The 19014-nt window shown below is 47.4% G+C and overlaps 2 protein-coding genes across 8 annotated transcripts; one reads left to right on the top strand and one right to left on the bottom strand.

Annotated features, from left to right (window-relative positions):
- Positions 1 to 715: 715 nt before the first annotated feature.
- On the bottom strand, positions 716 to 15766 carry HORMAD1 (HORMA domain containing 1). Of its 7 annotated transcripts, none has more exons than XM_063420486.1 (14): positions 15690 to 15766; positions 14999 to 15050; positions 14497 to 14641; positions 14135 to 14198; positions 11879 to 11915; positions 11490 to 11510; positions 11365 to 11391; positions 10683 to 10750; positions 8666 to 8817; positions 7838 to 8094; positions 7371 to 7434; positions 3824 to 3891; positions 2727 to 2810; positions 716 to 1563 (listed from the first exon to the last, which is right to left on the bottom strand). In XM_063420486.1, exons 2-14 carry the CDS (start codon positions 15029 to 15031, stop codon positions 1483 to 1485), a joined length of 1101 nt encoding a protein of 366 aa, XP_063276556.1. In that variant the 5' UTR covers positions 15032 to 15050; positions 15690 to 15766; the 3' UTR covers positions 716 to 1482. The 7 variants fall into 7 exon arrangements, with proteins under 7 accessions (XP_063276556.1, XP_063276560.1, XP_063276557.1 ...); XM_063420490.1 differs by having other exon boundaries at positions 7838 to 8067; XM_063420487.1 differs by lacking the exon at positions 15690 to 15766 and adding an exon at positions 15490 to 15654.
- On the top strand, positions 12432 to 13957 carry LOC134562876 (uncharacterized protein DDB_G0290685-like). The gene is made up of 2 exons (XM_063420503.1): positions 12432 to 12549; positions 12675 to 13957. Exon 2 carries the CDS (start codon positions 12730 to 12732, stop codon positions 13723 to 13725), a length of 996 nt encoding a protein of 331 aa, XP_063276573.1. The 5' UTR covers positions 12432 to 12549; positions 12675 to 12729; the 3' UTR covers positions 13726 to 13957.
- Positions 15767 to 19014: the final 3248 nt, after the last annotated feature.

Raw genomic sequence — 19014 nt, 5'->3', positions numbered from 1 at the left:
GATGGGTCGAGGGGCGGGACTTCCTCCTGTCAATCAGAGGGTGGCTCCGCCCCGCCCGCGTGTCCTACTCCGCTCTCGTTCCTGCTCCTGTCCCATCCCCGCTCCTGTCCCGTCCCCATTCCGTGTCCCATCCCGCTCTTGTCCCGTCCCCATTCCGTGTCCCATCCCCGCTCCTGTCCCGTCCTGTCCCGTGTCCCATCCCCGCTCCTGTCCCATCCTGTCCCGTGTCCCATCCCCGCTCCTGTCCCGTGTCCCATCCCCGCTCTTGTCCCGTCCCCATTCCGTGTCCCATCCCCGCTCCTGTCCCATCCTGTCCCGTGTCCCATCCCCGCTCCTGTCCCGTGTCCCATCCCCGCTCCTGTCCCGTCCCCATTCCGTGTCCCATCCCCGCTCTTGTCCCGTCCTGTCCCGTGTCCCATCCCCGCTCCTGTCCCGTCCTGTCCCGTGTCCCATCCTATCTCCAGTGCCGTCCCGTGTCCCATTCCTCGTCCAATCCTGTTCTCACCCAGGCTCCAGCCCCGTGTCCCATCCTTTTCCCGCTCCAGTCTTGTCCCCGCTCGTCCCATCCCATTCCCGCTCCTGTTCCGTCTCCCCAGCCCATCCCATTCCCGCTCCTCTCCTGTCTCCCCATCCCAGCCCATTCCTGCTCCTGTCCCATCCCATCCCGCCCTCTCCCCGCTCCCGCCCGTTCCCCGCTATCGGAGCACGCTGCTGCCGAAGGCGAACGCCGTTTAATGAGGACTGCTGATGAACATTGTTAATTGCGGAGCCAGAACCGTCGGGAGAGGCTCGGCTGTCCCCGCCCGCGGCGGGAGCGGTGTCACTCCGCTCCTGACGGCAGCCGGACAATTAATTAACGCTTTGGTGGCCGAGGAGGACCTGGCACCGTGTCCAGCCCCTGCCCTAAACCGCTCTAAGGACACCCAGGTCCTCCCAGTGCTCTCACAGCTCGGAACAGAACCGCCGGGGCTCCTCCTGGAAATTCCTGCGTTCCGGCAGGGAGCCTGGAATGTGAGGGATGGAGAGGGCTGGGTTTCACCTGAGTGTGTGCATCTGGTCAGGAAGAAACACAAAGCATCCAACTTGTCAAACTGTCCCGGTAGGAAAAACAAAAACTGTAACTCCAAAACTCTTAACAGCCTAAAACTGACAGCCCAGCCCCCTGGAAAGATCTGTAAGCACCCCAAAACTGGAGAGGTTTTGGGGCAAGGCAGGTTCTGGGTGAGTTCCTCAGCTCGGAACCACAGCCCAAAGGCACTGCTGAAACCTTGTGCTGGGGGATGAATTTCCTCCACCACCATCAGGACCTGGGGCCAACCCACAAATCCCCAAAGGTCCTGCACAAAATGAGTTTGGAATTCTTCAGCTGGGCTTCCTGACATTTTCCTTCCTCAAACCCCCTCCCACGGGCCTGCCAATGGAGCAGAACGGATCCTTCAAACCCAACAGCCACACGGAACAGCGGGGTGGGAGTGGAGAAGGCTAAAACTGCTCCTTGGGCTCGCTCAGCTTCCTCCGTTTGGGCAGCACGTCCTGGCTGGAGCAGAGCTCAGCCTGGTGCACCTGCCAAAAAACCCAAAATATGGAATTACAGCAGCTCTGTGGTGTCACAACCCTCAGCAAGGCACATCTCACCCCAGCCCCTGGCCAGATGTGCTGCAGGAACATCTGGATGCTATTTCCTGGCAGAGCTGAGCAGCTGAGGGAAGGCTGGGATGTGTTTCTGCTGCCACAGCTGCATGAAGGAGCTGTGGCCAGCAGGAACTGCAGCACAGGACAAGGTTCAGACTGAAAGAGGGGAAACTGAGGCTGGAGATGTGGGAGAAATTGTTCCCTGTGAGGGTGGGGAGGGCCTGCCACGGATTATTCCATGGATAAATGTCCCTGGAAGTGTCCAAGGCCATGGCAGGGACACCTCCACCACCCCAGGGTGCTCCAAGTTGGCCTTGGGCACTGCCAGGGATGCAGAGGCAGCCACAGCTTCTCTGGGAATCCATCCCAGCCCCTCCCTACCCTCACAGGGAACAATTCCTTGCCTAAAAAAGAGATAAAAATTCATCCCACAGGTTTTGGAGAAGGATCTGCCCCTCACTCAGCGTTCCCAATATTCCAAATCCCTGCTGAAGGCCCTCAGAGCCCCCCAGACTGAGGTCAGTCAGTGAAGAGCAGCTCAGACTTGGGGCACAAAGGTCAAATTCCAGCCTGGACACAAACCCTGCTCCAGCCCTGCCAGGTGGGAAGGATCTGGGTCCCCACAGGCAGCACTGCCCGCCAGACTGACCTGATAAAGCAAATAAAAGGGAATTTTCTTGGAATCAAGGACTCACAGAGGCGAAGTGATCATTTTGTCCCAGTGTTTCCCAGTAGGAGCACAAGGAAGCACTGGGTGAACTGTGCTGGGGAATCTCTGCTGGCACAAACTCCCCTGATGGATCAAACCAGCAGAGAATTTGGCTAAATTCACATTTGGAAATTTGGCATTCCCAACAGGGTATCAGCTAAAACTAAGGAATCTCTCTCCACCTGTGTTACCTGCATCAAATCAGCTTCTAATCTTTGGGACAGAATTCTTTTTGACAGTGTTGAATTGAATGGGAATTTAGGAAGTGAAGAGAATTTCATTCTGTCCATAGCAAATGCGTTCAAGCTCAGAGTTTTATTCACTGTTTGGAACAGAAATGATGAGAAAAACTGATGAGAAAAACGAAAGAAAAACTGATACTAACAATGCAGCTCTGGAATATCTTTCCACTTCTTGTCCTGCTCTCTGACACAATCAGCTCAGACGTTTTACGGGTCAAATGATCAACCTGAAATCAGAAAAGAGATTTTTGCCTTGTGACAGCAGCAAAAGACACACCCTGGAGAACACAGCAGGGCTCACTGCTGGGGCACTCACTGTTCTGTGCAGTGCCTAGGCCAAAATTGAAATATGGGAGTATTTAAATGGTGATAACCCATGGAAGTCACAGCTTTTCCAGCTGGGTGTGCTGGAGGCAGAGAGAAGCACGTGCTGGTTTTATACAGGAAATCACTCACACTTACCTACAGCTATCCTGTTTTAAGAAATCTTAAGGACCTTTGTGAAGCAGTCCTCCATGTATAAATGCCACCAATTTCTACATGCAGAGGATATAACCTGAGTTATAAACTGGAATTTTTGAAGTTTTAATCAACTTTTAAACAAGCTTTGGTTTGTCAGAATTAGCAGTGGGATTCCTGTTAGGCAGTTTATTAACATGGAAATTATATTCCCCTTTTCACTCAGTAACAGCCACAGCATCTGTTTGTTTTGAGAGCTGCATTACAGAGGAACAGCCTTTTGTCAGTGCTTTAGAGCAGTTTTGGAAAACACCAGGAAGTAAAATGTAAAGGAATTCTGTTGCTGGAAAGCACCAGGAAGTAAAATGTACAGGAATTTTGTTGCTGGAAAACAGCAGGAAGTAAAATGTAAAGGAATTTTGTTGCTGGAAAACAGCAGGAAGTAAAATGTAAAGGGATTTTGTTGCTGAAAAGCATCAGGAAGTAAAATGTAAAGGGATTTTGTTGCTGGAAAGCACCAGGAAGTAAAATGTAAAGGGATTTTGTTGCTGGAAAACAGCAGGAAGTAAAATGTACAGGAATTTTGTTGCTGGAAAACACCAGGAAGTAAAATGTACAGGAATTTTGTTGCTGGAAAGCATCAGGAAGTAAAATGTAAAGGGATTTTGTTGCAGTGACTGTGGGAAATAAAGCTTCAGCAGATTACCCACGAATCAAAGGAGGGAAGGAGCTTCACCAAACTCCAGTAAAAGCTGAAGGGGACAGGGCATGGTTTTCATACCTGAGGATTAGAAACATGGGGGGGAGTCTGCATCCCTCCAGCCTCCTCTTCACCAGTTGAATTATTTGCTGAAAAAGAGTTGGAGAGTTAAATAAAGCTGTTAACAACAGCACAGCAACAACCCAGAGCAAACAACAGCAGCTCTGCCCCAGGGAAGGCTTTATAACTGCTGGGAGCAGAAACTCCAGTTCTCCATGTCCTTAACTCCACCAAGCTTTAATTTATTCTTTAATTCAGCCACTTTTTATCCAGCAGTAGCCCAGACTTGCACAGAGGATCTCTGCAAGGCTGGGTTTGACCCCAGCTCCTTCACACTCTGCTCTGCTGGAGGGATTTGACTCTGCCTGAGCCCCCAGGAGCCTGTTCTGTGCTGCAGCACAGGGAAATCACAGAATCACAGAATAATGAGGTTGGAAGAGACCTCTAAGATCATCAAGTCCAACCTATGCCTTAACACCTCAGCTAGACTATAGCACTAAGTGCCATGTGCAGTCTTTTTTAAAACACATCCAGAGATGGTGACTCCACCACCTCCCTGGGAAGACAATTCCAGTGCTTTATTATTCTTTCAGTGAAAATTTTTTTCCTAATATCCAACCTGTACCTTCCCTGACGTAGCTTGAGGCTGTGTCCCCTTGTTCTGTCAGTGGAAGAGAGCGACCCCCACCTGTCCCCAACCTCCCTTCAGGAAGGTGTGGAGAGCAATAAGGTCACCTCTGAGCCTCCTCTTCTCCAGGCTGAACAACCCCAGCTCCTTCAAACGTTCCTCACAGGGTTTGTGTTCCCTCACCAGCCTCAGTGCCCTCCTCTGGACACGCTCAAGCATCTCAATGTCCTTCCTAAACTGAGGGGACACTGCTGGACACAGCACTCAGTGTCCTTCCTAAACTGAGGGGACAAACTGGACACAGCACTCAGTGTCCTTCCTAAACTGAGGGGACACTGCTGGACACAGCACTCAATGTCCTTCCTAAACTGAGGGGACACTGCTGGACACAGCACTCAAGATGTGGTCTCACCAGTGCTCAGGACAGGGGCAGAATGACCTCCCTGCTCCTGCTGGTCACACAATTCCTAATGTTGGCCAGGATGCCATTGGCCTTCTTGGCCACCAAGGCACATTGCTGGCTCATATCCAACTGGCTGTCACCAGCACCCTCAGGTCCCTTTCTGCCTGAACACTGTCCAGCCACGCTGTCCCCAGCCTGTAACGCTGTAGTCTTGGAGTCTAGAACATCCCTCTGGCCACCCTGGAGGGTTTGGAGACCGGACAGGGGGTCTGGGATCTGTCCAAGGGGCTCAGGCAGCCTCACACAGAGCCCAGGAGGGCACTGCCTCTGATCCCTGCCATGGCAGTGAATGCCCACAGTGTGTGAAGAATCACAAGCTGAGAGAATTCAAAATAAGTAGTATTTAGTTTATCATAGAATGTAAATGTAGAATCTGGGATTCTCAGTATATGGGGTTGAAGAGGCAAGATGGAGGAATTGGGGAGTGGCCCCTGTGCTCCTTGTTCTTGCTCTCGTCCCCCATTTTCTGCTGAGTTGGATCACAAGGATTGGTTTAGAGTAGAAATGACATGTTAGCATAGGCAGTAAGTATTGGTGTGATTCTGTCAATAAAAAGTTCATTGTGGACAGTGGTTGGATCAGGGGAATGGTACAAAAGGTCCAGGACCCTCTGACCCGCCCAGTCCCCCCCGTGTCCTGCTCTGCTGGGGACACTTCACAGAGCTGAGACAGAACTGAGATAATGAAGAATAAACAACCTTGGAAATGTGCACTGGCGAACTCAGCTTGTCGTCTCTACCTCTGGTGTGAAACACTCAGGGCAAAGAGAAGACTGAAAACCTGATTAACTCTGGGACAGCAACCCCGAGGAGAATCTCAGGGAACAGCAACCTTGAGACTGTAGGGGATTTTTGTGGCCAAAATGTAGAACTGGACACTTAGGACTTATTAAACTTCATGCTATTGGACTCTGCCCATCCATCCAAGTGATCTAAGTCTCTCTGCAGAGCCCTCCTCCCTTGCAATAGATCAACAGAACTGTCCTGGCTCCTCTGGGCCAGCTCCTGCACCCTCCAGGCACATCCAATCCCAGCTGCAGGAGCAGCCCCCAGGGGGAACAGGCAGTTCCAGGCTGGCTGGGTGCTGCTCCTAATTCCTGCTGTTTTTCTAGGATACAGATGAAAGCATGGAATGGTGAATGGTGAATGCATCAGCTGTGGAAACAACAGAAGAATTTCAGAGTGACAAATGTGTTTCCTTGTGTCTCATAGTTCCTGTAAATAAAACATTTGCCAACTCCCCTGGGATGAGAAATTTGCTGGATTTTTTGCATGGTTTGGAACTTTTATGACCTTTTAGAAGAATCAGACACACCTTGATGTGGTCATTCCAGTTCTGCAGCCTACCAGCATTGTCAAGACAAAAATTCTGATCTACAGGTGCTGTTTCCTACGTATTTCCACCATTATTTTTGAACAGCACGGAAATGGCAGCTGGTTTGGCAAAGCTGCACATGTTACTTCTCAAAAAACCCCAAACTCAACATTTGAAATGCTTTCTGTACAGAAAATGGGTTCCAGATTGTCTGGATGCTTCTACACAGCCCCTCCAAGAGGAGCAGCTCAACAAGCAGCAATTCCTTCTTCAGTTTGTTTGGCAGCAAAGTTCAATCTCCAGGCCCCTGGGCTAAACTGGGAAATGTAAACACAAACCATCCTCTGCTTTTCCTCCTGCTTTAGCTAAAATCTGAAAAGGAAGCTCCTGAGATCCCTGGGGACAATTTGGTGTCTCATGTTTTGAGTTTTGTCTGGGTGCAGCTCTGATTAAAAGGCAGCAGTTCCAGGGCTGGAGGAGCCAGGACAGTTATTTACTGACAGATTTTATTTACACCTTTAGGAAAAACACTTGAGGAAACTCATTTTTGTGTGATTCACACTAACAAAAATACTTTGCTGGAAGTTGTAAGTATTAAAGTTCTCCTACAAGGAAAGGCTGAGAGAGTTGGGGTTGGTCAGCCTGCAGGGGAGAAGGTCCAAGGAGACCTCAGCCCTGGGATTTCTGCTGAACTGAAGCCCAAAAAGATGAAATTTAAAACAACCAAACAGACCCAAACCACTGGTTTTTTGCAGAGAATTCTGCTTCCAAAGTCAGCAATAATGAGCTCAACAAGCAAGCTTAATATGCAAACTAACTATTATCAAAAACTAAATACATCAGTAATTATTAGTAACCAAAACAGTAGAAGAAAACCAAAATTTATTTCTAAATATAACCCCCATTCAATTTAGCTTAGCTGAAAAAGTGGCACAGAAATCAGAATTTTGAACAGTAACATGAAAATATGTTAATCATGTTTTAACATGTTAACATTTGTTAACCAAGTGCTTCACAGAATGAAGCCCTGATAGAAAATAAAGGCACAGTCATATATGTGAAGAAAATAATGCAAATTTGAATATAGAAAATTGAGGGGTTTGTTTAAGTAACATCAGGAAAGAGGCACAACTCAGAGACTTGAAAAATTACACAAATACTACCTTGAGCTTCTGAAATATTGGCACGGTTCTTATCTTCCACTTCATTACCCAAGACAGGATCTGCCTAGATTAAGAAATTAAGATTTAGGTCTGTCACTTGCTGCACACACACAATGAAGAAGGTTTCTACTCAGATGATTAAGGACACATTTATTAGATGGATCTGTGGTGGAATAAACTGAAATAAGTGGTTGTGAGTTGGGACAATGAGAGGTCCACATGGCAGTGTCCCCTTGGCACAAGCTGTCCCTCTGCTCCTCGTGCACACCACAGTGACAGGCTGCAAACTGCAGCAGGAAAATTAAGGAAAAAAAAAAAGAATTGAAGACATATTGTCCTGCTTAACCACATCTGAAAATAGAGGGGGTTGTGGCTTACACCCAGTGAAACAATAATGGTGTTTTTCTAGACAATATGCCACTAAAAAAAATTCAAAAAGCTACACAAAACAAAGTCAGTGCTCTTACATTCATGTCCTGGCTCTCTTCTTGTGGCTCATCCCTGCTCACTCCACACACCTGGAGGAGCTCAGCAGGCTCTCCCTGCTTTAGGATGTTCCTGTCCACGTTCTCCATGCGGTGTTTCTCAGTGGTGATTTTCAGTTTGAGCATGTGGAAAGGCGTGGGCACTTCCCCCACGTTCAGGTACATGGGCTCCTCATTGAACACCAGCCCCTCGTCCTTGGCCTCCTTGAACCCTGGGGGTTGGTAATCAGGGGGTGTAACTGCACAGAAAAGTCATTAAACGTGTTAGAATGAAACTTTGGTTCTTACAAAATGAATTTTAACTCTTTTCTGCTTTAAATACAGAGTTACTGCAAAAAACTGAGTGTGGGGAGGGAGAAATCAATATTCAGTTTGGAGTAAATGAAGTTCTTTTCTCTTTGCACAACAGGCAAAGCCCAGTTAAAGATTTTTGGAAGAAGTTGTAGATACAGAGAGAGAATAGAAGCTCTAATTTGTCACTCTAAGGCAGTAACACTCTGAAAGCAGAACCAGACATTTGGACAGTCAAGAACTATAGAATCAGGCTGGGAAATGATGCTGTAGCCTCACACACTCTGGGAAACTCCAAGTGTTTTAAAACACAACCAGATCCAGTGAAATCAGTGCCAGGATTGTGTTCCTGCAGTGAGATCACATTACCTTCCCCTTGGAGATCCAAACCAGCCACACACGAAATAACCTCATTTAACACATCCCAGCAACCCCAAAGATTCCACACTGAAATCTCAATTTGGATTGCTTTTCTGAGTGTGAACACAGCTGATAGAGCAGGGAGGCAGGGCAGGGTACCCTCATCGTAGTAGAGGAGTTTCATGGTGAGGCAGACGTCGTTGGGCAGCGGGCTGAGGTTCTGCATCAGGACGTAGATCTTGCGGATGAGGAGGATGCTGGCCTTCTTGGTGTCTGCACAGCTGATGCTGCAGTCTGGCTTCTTGTCCTTGCTGCAAGCACAGAGCAGTCAGAGCATTGTGATGCTTTACATTCCCCTGGGGAATGGTTTCTCCCCCTCAGGGATCCCCAGAGTTTCTAACTGTGTAGTTTAACCCTTCCTCCCCTTTCTGACCCCATTGTGTCCCAAACTGCCCCTCCCTGTGTCCCTCCTCCTCCTCCTCTCCCTCTGTGCACGCCCTCTTTTCCTCTGGACACCACCTGGAATAAATGTCTGAACTGCAGCTGGGGCTCAGAGCCTCCTTTAGGTCCTTTATCCTGTCCATGAAATATCCTCCAAAACCTTCTAAGGCCTGAGCTAGCACTGGAACCTCAGAGAGGTTAAAAAGAGGATTTATTTCAGCAGGTTTTTCAATTTTACAGAGCACAGCCAAGCAAAGTGACCTGAGGCCCTTCAGGAACCTGGAATAAATGTCTGAACTCCAGCTGGGGCTCAGAGCCTCTTTTGGGTCCTTTATCCTGTCCATGAAATATCTTCCAAATATCCTTCTAAGGTCTGAGCTAGCACTGGAACCTCGGAGGGGTTAAAAGGAGGATTTATTTCATGATACAGCTGTTTGTAGTATTAACAGATAACTGTTTAACAGATTATGAACATGGGAAGCATCCTGTTTATTGCCTGAGCTGTGAGCCCACACACACACTGCAATTCCTAACCCTGCCTGAGTGCTGCATGCTCTCCACCCCTGGGAGATCAAACCCTGAGCCAAGGATGTCAGGAGAGTTTAGGGATCAACTGCTCTATCCCACATCACACAGAGCTTAAACACCAACGTGAAAGAAAAAGCCTCAATTCTGTGAAATCCCACCTGCTTTCCTTCACTAAAGTCACTCTGCTGGCATGGACACAAATGGGTGATGACAATAAACCTGGTGGCCAAGGGACTCCTGGCATCCAGCTCTGACACCTCCTTGCTCCCATTCCACCAGAATCCAGCCTGGTGTGACCCAAATCCCACCTGGATGCTGAAACCTCTCCCTCTGCTCCCAGCTCCTCACAGCTGAGGCACTCGAGGACCTGGGCAGGTCCCAGTTGTTTCTTTGTGTCCTTGAACTGATGGATCAAACCTCTCACCCCTCTCCAGCTGCCCTGCTGGGGCCAGAGAAATACCTTCACACCTATTTTCAAATTAATCTTTACATGAATTTATGCTGTTCCACTGTAGCAACCTGGAGTCACATCCCAGTGTTTGTTACAACCCCTGTCACAGGTAAGGAACTAAACCCAGCCCATGGGTTTAGCACTGCAGCTTCTTCTCCTTTAATTTAAGGAACATTTTATGCAGGAGGGAAGCTGGGAGGTGTTTGTCAGGTATGCACTAATTGTATTTCAATTACTTTTCTTAAAATCAGCTGTGGCTGAGCAGTAAATCCCTGTGGTGGAAGGGTCTGGAGCAGTGCTGTGTCCCCAAAGCTCCAGCAGGAGCACAGGGTGCCACTGCCCACAGTGCTGCCAGAATTGACCTGATCTCAGCACACATTTGCTAAATGCAGCTCACATTTCTAGCGTGGTTTTGGTGTATTTTCTGTAATTTGTCCTAAATGTAACATTCAGGACCTTCAGATCAGTAAATCTGGTGTGGAGTTTCACCCCTCACACATGGAACAGCTCAAAGATGCTGGTCACAAACTATCAGACTGACACTGAGCATCATCTTCTGACTGGATATTAAATTAACATCATCAGACAAAATGATTAATTGTGTTTTAGCAAGTCTAAGCTAGCAGCGTATCTTGATAAAATTAGTCTCAAGATGGAGAATTTAAAAAGCAAACACCAGACAGATCAAATGCAAAGTTGTGGCATTCAGGTGTGTCCAAGGGACTGCAGGGAGTGGAGCAGTCCCAGGGGCTGTACCTGCCAAAATCCAGGAGCGGCCCATTGTGGGTGTACTTGAACTTGAAGTGGTAACACTCTGTGACTGTCTGCAAACAAAGCCAGTAACTATTAATTATTAAATCATTAATTATTAAACTAATCCTAAACCCTCCTGCTGCAGCTCTGCTCAGTAATCTATTAACCTTTAAAGAAAATAACTACAGCCTGACTCCCATCCACTTACATGTGCTGAACACAGGTTCCTAAACCTCTGACAATTAACAGTAATAATGCATAAAACTGTCAGCTAATAAAAATGATGATTCTTTTCCAGGAGCCACCATGATTTTAAAACACCAGCTGGAGCTTTTAGCATTAAATATTCCAGTTCCAATTGCTATGAAAATGTCCCACACACGGAACAGATGTGGAGACACCCAGAGGGTTTTGTGTTTTCCACAGGAGTCCCATAAATTCGTTAGGCAGAGTCAGGATGAGGCATCTTTATGGAAATCTCACTCTGCAATGACATTTTGGTTTCTTGCAGCAGCCTGAGAATAATTCAAATGCAGCTCCACATATGGCAACTCCCACTGACTCCAGTCACTTTTACACCTGTGTGCTTTTTTTAGGAATGTGATGTTAAATATTCCTGCTTGTACACACATTTCACTGTATCAATATTAGCATCAGTCACCCCGTGGGACTGCAGCAGATTTACCTCAGGATCTTCTGGCTGGGTATAGACCTGTGTTTGAAAAGAAAAGAGAGGAATCACAATGAGAACTGCACATCCCTCCAAGAATGTCCCTTAAAAACATGTCCCTGCCTTTCAGAGATACTCACTGCTAGGACAATCTGTCTCAGCTGTCAGGAACATAAACAGAGAGAGAAAAAGAACATTAAATATATTTCATAGCCCATTTCTGCTGGCCAAGCTGCTTTGTCTCTCTAGCTCCAGAATCCAACACAGGCAACTAAGGCCTGTTGGAATAAAGCCTCTCCCTTTTCACTCCTCTTGTGCAGAGGAGAGGACTCAGCTGCAGAAGCAAACACCTACACATCCCTGGCTTTCTGTGCTGCTGTTTAATAGAAATTTATACAGAAATGCCTGTGCATCCCACACTGCAGCTGGCTGAGCTCAGCTATTCCCTGAGCAGTCCTACAGCTACACTGGCAGATAATGGACTTCAATAAACACTTAAATACAACTGAAAGGAGACTGGAGGACTTACGTATTTCTTCTGCAAGGCATCATAGCATCCTAACATCCTGCAAAAACCAAACAATGTTGGCCATCTACTACTAATTTTCACTTGTTTCTCACTAAATCAAATAGCACCAAAAAAATGAAACTCTTGTGTTTATTCTTACTGTATTAGAGTAATAAATAACACTTATTCCATCATTCTATCTTCTTAGCAGTGACACAAGCAATCTTTGTAATGCCAAACCACCCCAATCTCTTGAAAGAATAATTAAAAATATAATCTGTAGGTAAATCATTTATCAGTAAAGACACATCGCAATACTTCCAACATCTTCCAGCACAAGTATTCATTAATCAGGTGAGTTATTTGGTCTAATTACAGGTGTCCCCATCCATGGCAGAGGTTGGAGCAAGGTGAGCTTCAAGGTCCCTTCCAACCCAAACCATTCCATGATTTCATCATAAATCAGTAATTCAGGTGAACAGCAACATTGCTGAAGCACAAAGCAGTTATTAACTTTATTTAGATGTTGCCACTTCCTTTTTATATAACACCCAAACAACAATCAAACAGGGAATCCAAACTTACCCTGTTTTGTTTCCTCCTGAAATTCCTTTTAATTACAGTCAGCAAACAAAATCTGGGTTTGGTTGTATGTGATCTCAAGGGAGGTGGGGAAAAGAACCTCGAGGGAGGTGGGGAAAAAGAACCTCGAGGGAGGTGGGGAAAAAGAACCTCGAGGGAGGTGGGGAAAAAGAACCTCGAGGGAGTTGGGGAAAAAGAACCTCGAGGGAGGTGGGGAAAAAGAACCTCGAGGGAGGTGGGGAAAGGGGAAAAAACTTGATGGAGGTGGGGAAAAGGGGAAAAGAACCTCGATGGAGGTGGGGAAAAGGGGAAAAGAACCTCGATGGAAGTGGGGAAAAGGGAAAAGAACCTCGATGGAAGTGGGGAAAAGGGAAAAGAACCTCGATGGAAGTGGGGAAAAGGGAAAAGAACCTCGATGGAAGTGGGGAAAAGGGAAAAGAACCTCGATGGAAGTGGGGAAAAGGGAAAAGAACCTCGATGGAAGTGGGGAAAAGGGAAAAGAACCTCGATGGAAGTGGGGAAAAGGGAAAAGAACCTCGAGGGAAGTGGGGAAAAGGGAAAAGAACCTCGAGGGAAGTGGGGAAAAGGGAAAAGAACCTCGAGGGAAGTGGGGAAAAGGGAAAAGAACCTCGAGGGAAGTGGGGAAAAGGGAAAAGAACCTCGAGGGAAGTGGGGAAAAGGGAAAAGAACCTCGAGGGAAGTGGGGAAAAGGGAAAAGAACCTCGAGGGAAGTGGGGAAAAAGAACCTCGAGGGAAGTGGGGAAAAGGGGAAAGAATCTTCACAGAGGTTTCTAAAAAGGGGGAAAGAACCTCGAGGGAGGTGGGGAAAAGGGGAAAGAACCTCGAGGAAGGTGGGGAAAAGAACCTCGAGGGAGGTGAGGAAAAGGGGGAAGAACCCTGATGGAGGCAGGGAAAAGAACCTCAATGGAGGTGGGGAAAAATGGGGAAAGAACCTCGAGGGAGGTGGGGAAAAGAACCTCGAGGGAGGTGGGGAAAAGAACCTCGAGGGAGGTGGGGAAAAGAACCTCGAGGGAGGTGGGGAAAAGAACCTCGAGGGAGGTGGGGAAAAGGGGAAAGGAACCTCGACAGAGGTAACAAAACACAGGAATATGCAACTAAGGCAAAGGCCTTGCAGAGGTTTCTCAAAAGCAAGGAGAGCACCAGGAACAGACCTCCCAGTTACTGTGAGCAGAAAGAAAACCAGGACAAGCAGCTCAGGTGCAGGTGACACAGTCCCAGTCCCTGCTCAAGCAGGCAGGCACAGCTCTGCCTCTGAACAAGCCTGACAGTGCCACTCTCTCACAAAATCTGTGAGCAAGATCTTTAAATTTAAGATGTAAAAGGGTGGCATTGAGCTTCCTGATCAACTAGAGAGGAACTACTGGTTAGAATTCTGCATTTCTGTGCACCCTCGGGTACTAATAAGCACCTAGAGAAGTATACAAATACATAGCATTATATATTTAATATTTGTACAGTAAATATAAAGTATAGTCACCCTGCAAACAGAGATTTGTGCTCTCCTAAGCCCTGAGCTGAAAACACAATTGTTACATCTATGACAGAAATGTGGGCTGCTTGCTCACACCAAGAGAACTTTTTGCCTTTTATCTGCAAACAATCAGGAAGGAACTTTTGAGCACTTACAGGCTCAAAAGGAAGGAAAATGTTACCTGTGTGCTGGAATCAACCTACCATTTCACCAGCTGGGTAGAGCCAGGACAGTTTTTGTCTTCCCGCAGAATTTTGACACAGACGTCTCAAAAAAAAATCAAAAAACACACAAATACATTTACTTAGAACAAAGTGCAATGAAAAGTTCATTGCCTGAAAGTATATATCAAGAAGAGATTAAAATTAACATTACTGAGAAGCGTGAACATGGTTTTAAGGCTGAGTTAGCAGCAGCAGCAATAGCAAAATTAGATTAATTCATTAGTGAAGTTTCCATTTCGTGCACTGAAATGGCGTCCATGCATTAAATGTTTTTAAAATTGTTTTTAAAAACAACTCCATGACAACAGCTTCTGCAAATTCTCATGGAAACAGCCCGTTACCATCCATGTATCTGGTTCCATAGGCACTTTCAGGAAAGATTCCCCTCAGGTACGTGATGCAGGACACTGCCACTGCCAGGAGCCTCTTCACCAGCATCAGGGACTGCTGCTCCGTGGCTATTTTCTTGGGAAATATAACTGCACTCTGAAAATCCCAGAAAGAAATTAATTAAACCTACAGCAATTGAGATGTACAGGTGTCAATCCTGCTCAACGCCTTTAATTTAATGGAAAAGTAGGAGTTTTGTGACTTATAAATTATTTAAGCACATTCCTTACACTTGCTGTTACAATATTTGTAGGACACAGCTGGTTTCTACCAAGTGTGTGACAACAAACTTCAGGTTATTTTTCTATATTTTTTTTCTATTTATTCTTTATTCATAATTAAAAGACTGAATCAGCCTGCTTTTTTCACATGAAGAAATATCACAGAGCACTATTCCGGCCAAAACTCCCCCATTTTTCCCATTGTTGTTGAAATGTACAAACAAAACCGTACCACAGAATTCCTTTGCTTCTGAGCAGTTGCCATTCTGCAGAGACTCCCGTGCCTGTCAATGAAACACCAGCATCAGCACCTGTATCTATATTTATATGAAATATCAACCTCCAGAGGCAATTCTCTTCAGTGGTAACTGGCACCCAACCTACAGGATTTTCAAAGGACCTTATGAAAATGCTCCCCACATTTCAAACACCCCCAGACTTGTTTTCATCTGTAAGATAAATGAGTATGGGAGAAACAGAACCCTCACCACCCTGAGCCTGACCACACACAAACCTTCCCCTCAGTTCAGGAATATCAAACGCACTCACGCCTAAGGCCATGGAAAACACCTTTCCCAAATTAGAAGTGAGCTCCGGATCACAAAGGGCACCGAGCTCTCCCTCAGCAATCCTCAGTAACCCTCCCCGATCACAGCATGCACCCGAGTCCGGCCCCGCTGTGAAGGAGCCGCTTCCCGGCAGCCTCAGCCCAGAAAACACCACCTGCTTCTCAAGGGAAACTGAGGCAAGCGGAGAATGAACGCGCGAAGACAGAATACTGCAGAGCAGCGCGGGGCGGGGGGTAACAAAACCTCGGCGGTGAAGGCGAGGTGAGGTGTGGGTGAGCTGAAAGATAATAGAGGAAAAACTGCAGGAGAAGGTCAGATGAGAGGAAAGGAGATGAATGAACCGCCCGCCCTCACGCTCAGCGCGCCTTTCCCGCCCTCGCCCTCAGCGGGCGCTGCGGAGGGGCCGTGCGCAAACGCGGGGGCGGGGCCCGCCCGTAGCCGGCGCCGCGCGCGAACCGCGCATGCGCAGCCTGGGCCCCTTCTCTGAGGGGTGAGGGATGAGGGGAGTGTGGAATGTTCTGAGCTGTGAGGGAGCTGTGGAATGTTCTGAGCTCTGAGGGGTGAGGGATGAGAGGAGTGTGGAATGTTCTGAGCTCTGAGGGAGCTGTGGAATATTCTGACCTGTGAGGGATGAGGGAGCTGTGGAATATTCTGAGCTCTGAGGGATGAGGGGAGTGTGGAATGTTCTGAGCTGTGAGGGAGCTGTGGAATGTTCTGAGCTCTGAGGGGTGAGGGATGAGAGGAGTGTGGAATGTTCTGAGCTCTGAGGGAGCTGTGGAATGTTCTGAGCTCTGAGGGGTGAGGGATGAGGGGAGTGTGGAATGTTCTGAGCTGTGAGGGAGCTGTGGAATATTCTGACCTGTGAGGGATGAGGGAGCTGTGGAATATTCTGAGCTCTGAGGGATGAGGGGAGTGTGGAATGTTCTGAGCTGTGAGGGAGCTGTGGAATGTTCTGAGCTCTGAGGGGTGAGGGAAGTGTGGAATATTCTGAGCTCTGAGGGGTGAGGGAAGTGTGGAATGTTCTGAGCTGTGAGGGAGCTGTGGAATATTCTGAGCTGTGAGGAGTGAGGGAAGTGTGGAATGTTCTGAGCTGTGAGGGGTGAGGGAGGTGTGGAATATTCTGAGCTCTGAGGGGTGAGGGAGCTGTGGAATATTCTGAGGGGTGAGGGAGCTGTGGAATATTCTGAGGGGTGAGGGGAGTGTGGAATGTTCTGCGGTCTGAGCTGTGAGGGAAGTTGGAATATTCTGAGCTCTGAGGGATGAGGGGAGTGTGGAATATTCTGAGCTGTGAGGGAAGTTGGAATATTCTGAGCTGTGAGGGGTGAGGGAAGTGTGGAATATTCTGAGCTGTGAGGGAGCTGTGGAATGTTCTGAGCTGTGAGGGGTGAGGGAAGTGTGGAATGTTCTGAGCTCTGAGGGGTGAGGGATGAGGGGAGTGTGGAATGTTCTGAGCTGTGAGGGGTGAGGGATGAGGGGAGTGTGGAATGTTCTGAGCTGTGAGGGATGAGGGAGCTGTGGAATATTCTGAGCTCTGAAGGGTGAGGGAAGTGTGGAATATTCTGAGCTGTGAGGGGTGAGGGGAGTGTGGAATGTTCTGAGCTGTGAGGGGTGAGGGAGGTGTGGAATGTTCTGAGCTGTGAGGGATGAGGGAGCTGTGGAATATTCTGAGGGGTGAGGGAGCTGTGGAATGTTCTGAGCTGTGAGGGAGCTGTGGAATGTTCTGAGCTGTGAGGAGTGAGGGAAGTGTGGAATGTTCTGAGCTCTGAGGGAAGTGTGGATTATTCTGAGCTCTGAAGGGTGAGGGAAGTGTGGAATGTTCTGACCTGTGAGGGGTGAGGGGAGTGTGGAATGTTCTGAGCTCTGAGGGATGAGGGGAGTGTGGAATGTTCTGAGCTGTGAGGGATGAGGGAAGTGTGGAATGTTCTGAGCTGTGAGGGATGAGGGAAGTGTGGAATGCTCTGAGCTCTGAGGGGTGAGGGGAGTGTGGAATGTTCTGAGCTCTGAGGGATGAGGCACGTGTGGAATGTTCTGAGCTGTGAGGGGTGAGGGGAGTGTGGAATATTCTGAGGGGTGAGGGATGAGGGAAGTGTGGAATGTTCTGAGCTGTGAGGGGTGAGAGGAGTGTGGAATGTTCTGAGCTGTGAGGGATGAGGGGAGTGTGGAATGTTCTGAGCTGTGAGGGACCCGCAGGGATCTCCCATTCCAACCCCTGGCCCTGCACAGACACCCCACCAATCCCACCCTGGGCACCCCTGGCAGCGCTGTACAAACCCTCCTGGAGCTGTGGCAGCCTCGGGGCTGTGCCCATTCCCTGGGGATCCTGCTCAGTGCCCCAGCACCCTCTGGGGGAAGAATCTTTCCCTGATATCCACCCTAAACCTCCCTGACACAGCTGCAGCCCTTCTCTGGGGGCTGTCCTGGTCACAGGGAGCTGCCCTTGGTGGGGAAGGTGCAGATCCCTGAGGTCTCCTCTCAGTCTGCTCCATCTGGACAGACCAAGTGCCCTCAGCTGCCCCTCCAGACCCTTCCCCATGCTCGAGGCCTCCTTTGGATACTCTCTAATGGCTTCATGAATTTCTTCCATCACCAAAACTGCACGCAGGATTCAAGGTGAGCCTGGGACAGCTCAGAGCAGAGCGGGACAATCCTCTTGTTATAAAAGAATAGGCCAGTTTAATAATTAAAGAGAATTTATTTAAGAATCGAAGGATAAATTTTGGAAAAACCACAAGCAAATCAGCCCCAAACCTGGCGATTGGAACCTGAATTCTGCCTGTATCACAGGGAATTCCCTGTGGTTTTGAGACATTAATTTTGAAGATTTTAGAAAAAGCTAAGGTTATAGTTAACAATAGATGTTGCTGATTTAGCTGAAATAAATAGATAAGCTTTGCTGAAATCAGTTAAAAGTTAGAGGATGGTTAAAAAAAAAAAGGATTTAAGATAAGCTACCCTGGATTTAATAACTCATTGCTTGTCAAACAGAGAAACTAATCAATAAAACACCAGAGCTCCTGTTTCCAGAAACCCACTGAAATAGTCCTGGAAAACAGGAAACAGGGAGTTCTACCATTCATTAATCACATCTGTATTGAAAAGGTTTAAAGTTTAGAACGAGGAGGGCTCATTTTACTTTCTCCTTTTGGTGACCACTCCTTACAAAAGGACCCCCGACCCATTTCAGGGAACAAATTACCCCTGATTAATTGCCTTGTTGTCAATTAGCACACGGAGCGGAGAAGAGGAAGTGACAAGAGTACGAATAGGAATTTGTATTTTGTGTATTCAACATTTTTGTAAATAAATTTTGCAATCACCTGTGATCTTTGCAGCGCTGTCGCAATAAACATTTACTTTCTAACTTTAACTGTTACAGAGTTTTTTGTCTGTCACAGTTGGATATTGATATCAGATCGATATTCATATTTTAATAAATCAATTCGTTGTTAACAAGAACGCCTTTACGTTATACACTGTAATTTCTGTATTGCCCTGGGATAAAACCTCACCCAGGCCAAAAACAAGTTACACATTGTAATAAATGCCAATCACTCGCTTTGTGATTTTTGGAAATTTAATAAAAATAAAAATGGTTATATTAAAAAAATTAGTAATACACATACAATAATAAAAGTTAAACAATTTATGAGGACAATTTATGAGACAATAAGAGCAAAGG

This window comes from Prinia subflava, chromosome 31 (genome assembly GCF_021018805.1).
Source record: "Prinia subflava isolate CZ2003 ecotype Zambia chromosome 31, Cam_Psub_1.2, whole genome shotgun sequence".
Classification (NCBI taxonomy): Eukaryota; Metazoa; Chordata; class Aves; order Passeriformes; family Cisticolidae; genus Prinia; species Prinia subflava.
This window is presented reverse-complemented; position numbering and strand designations above follow the sequence as displayed.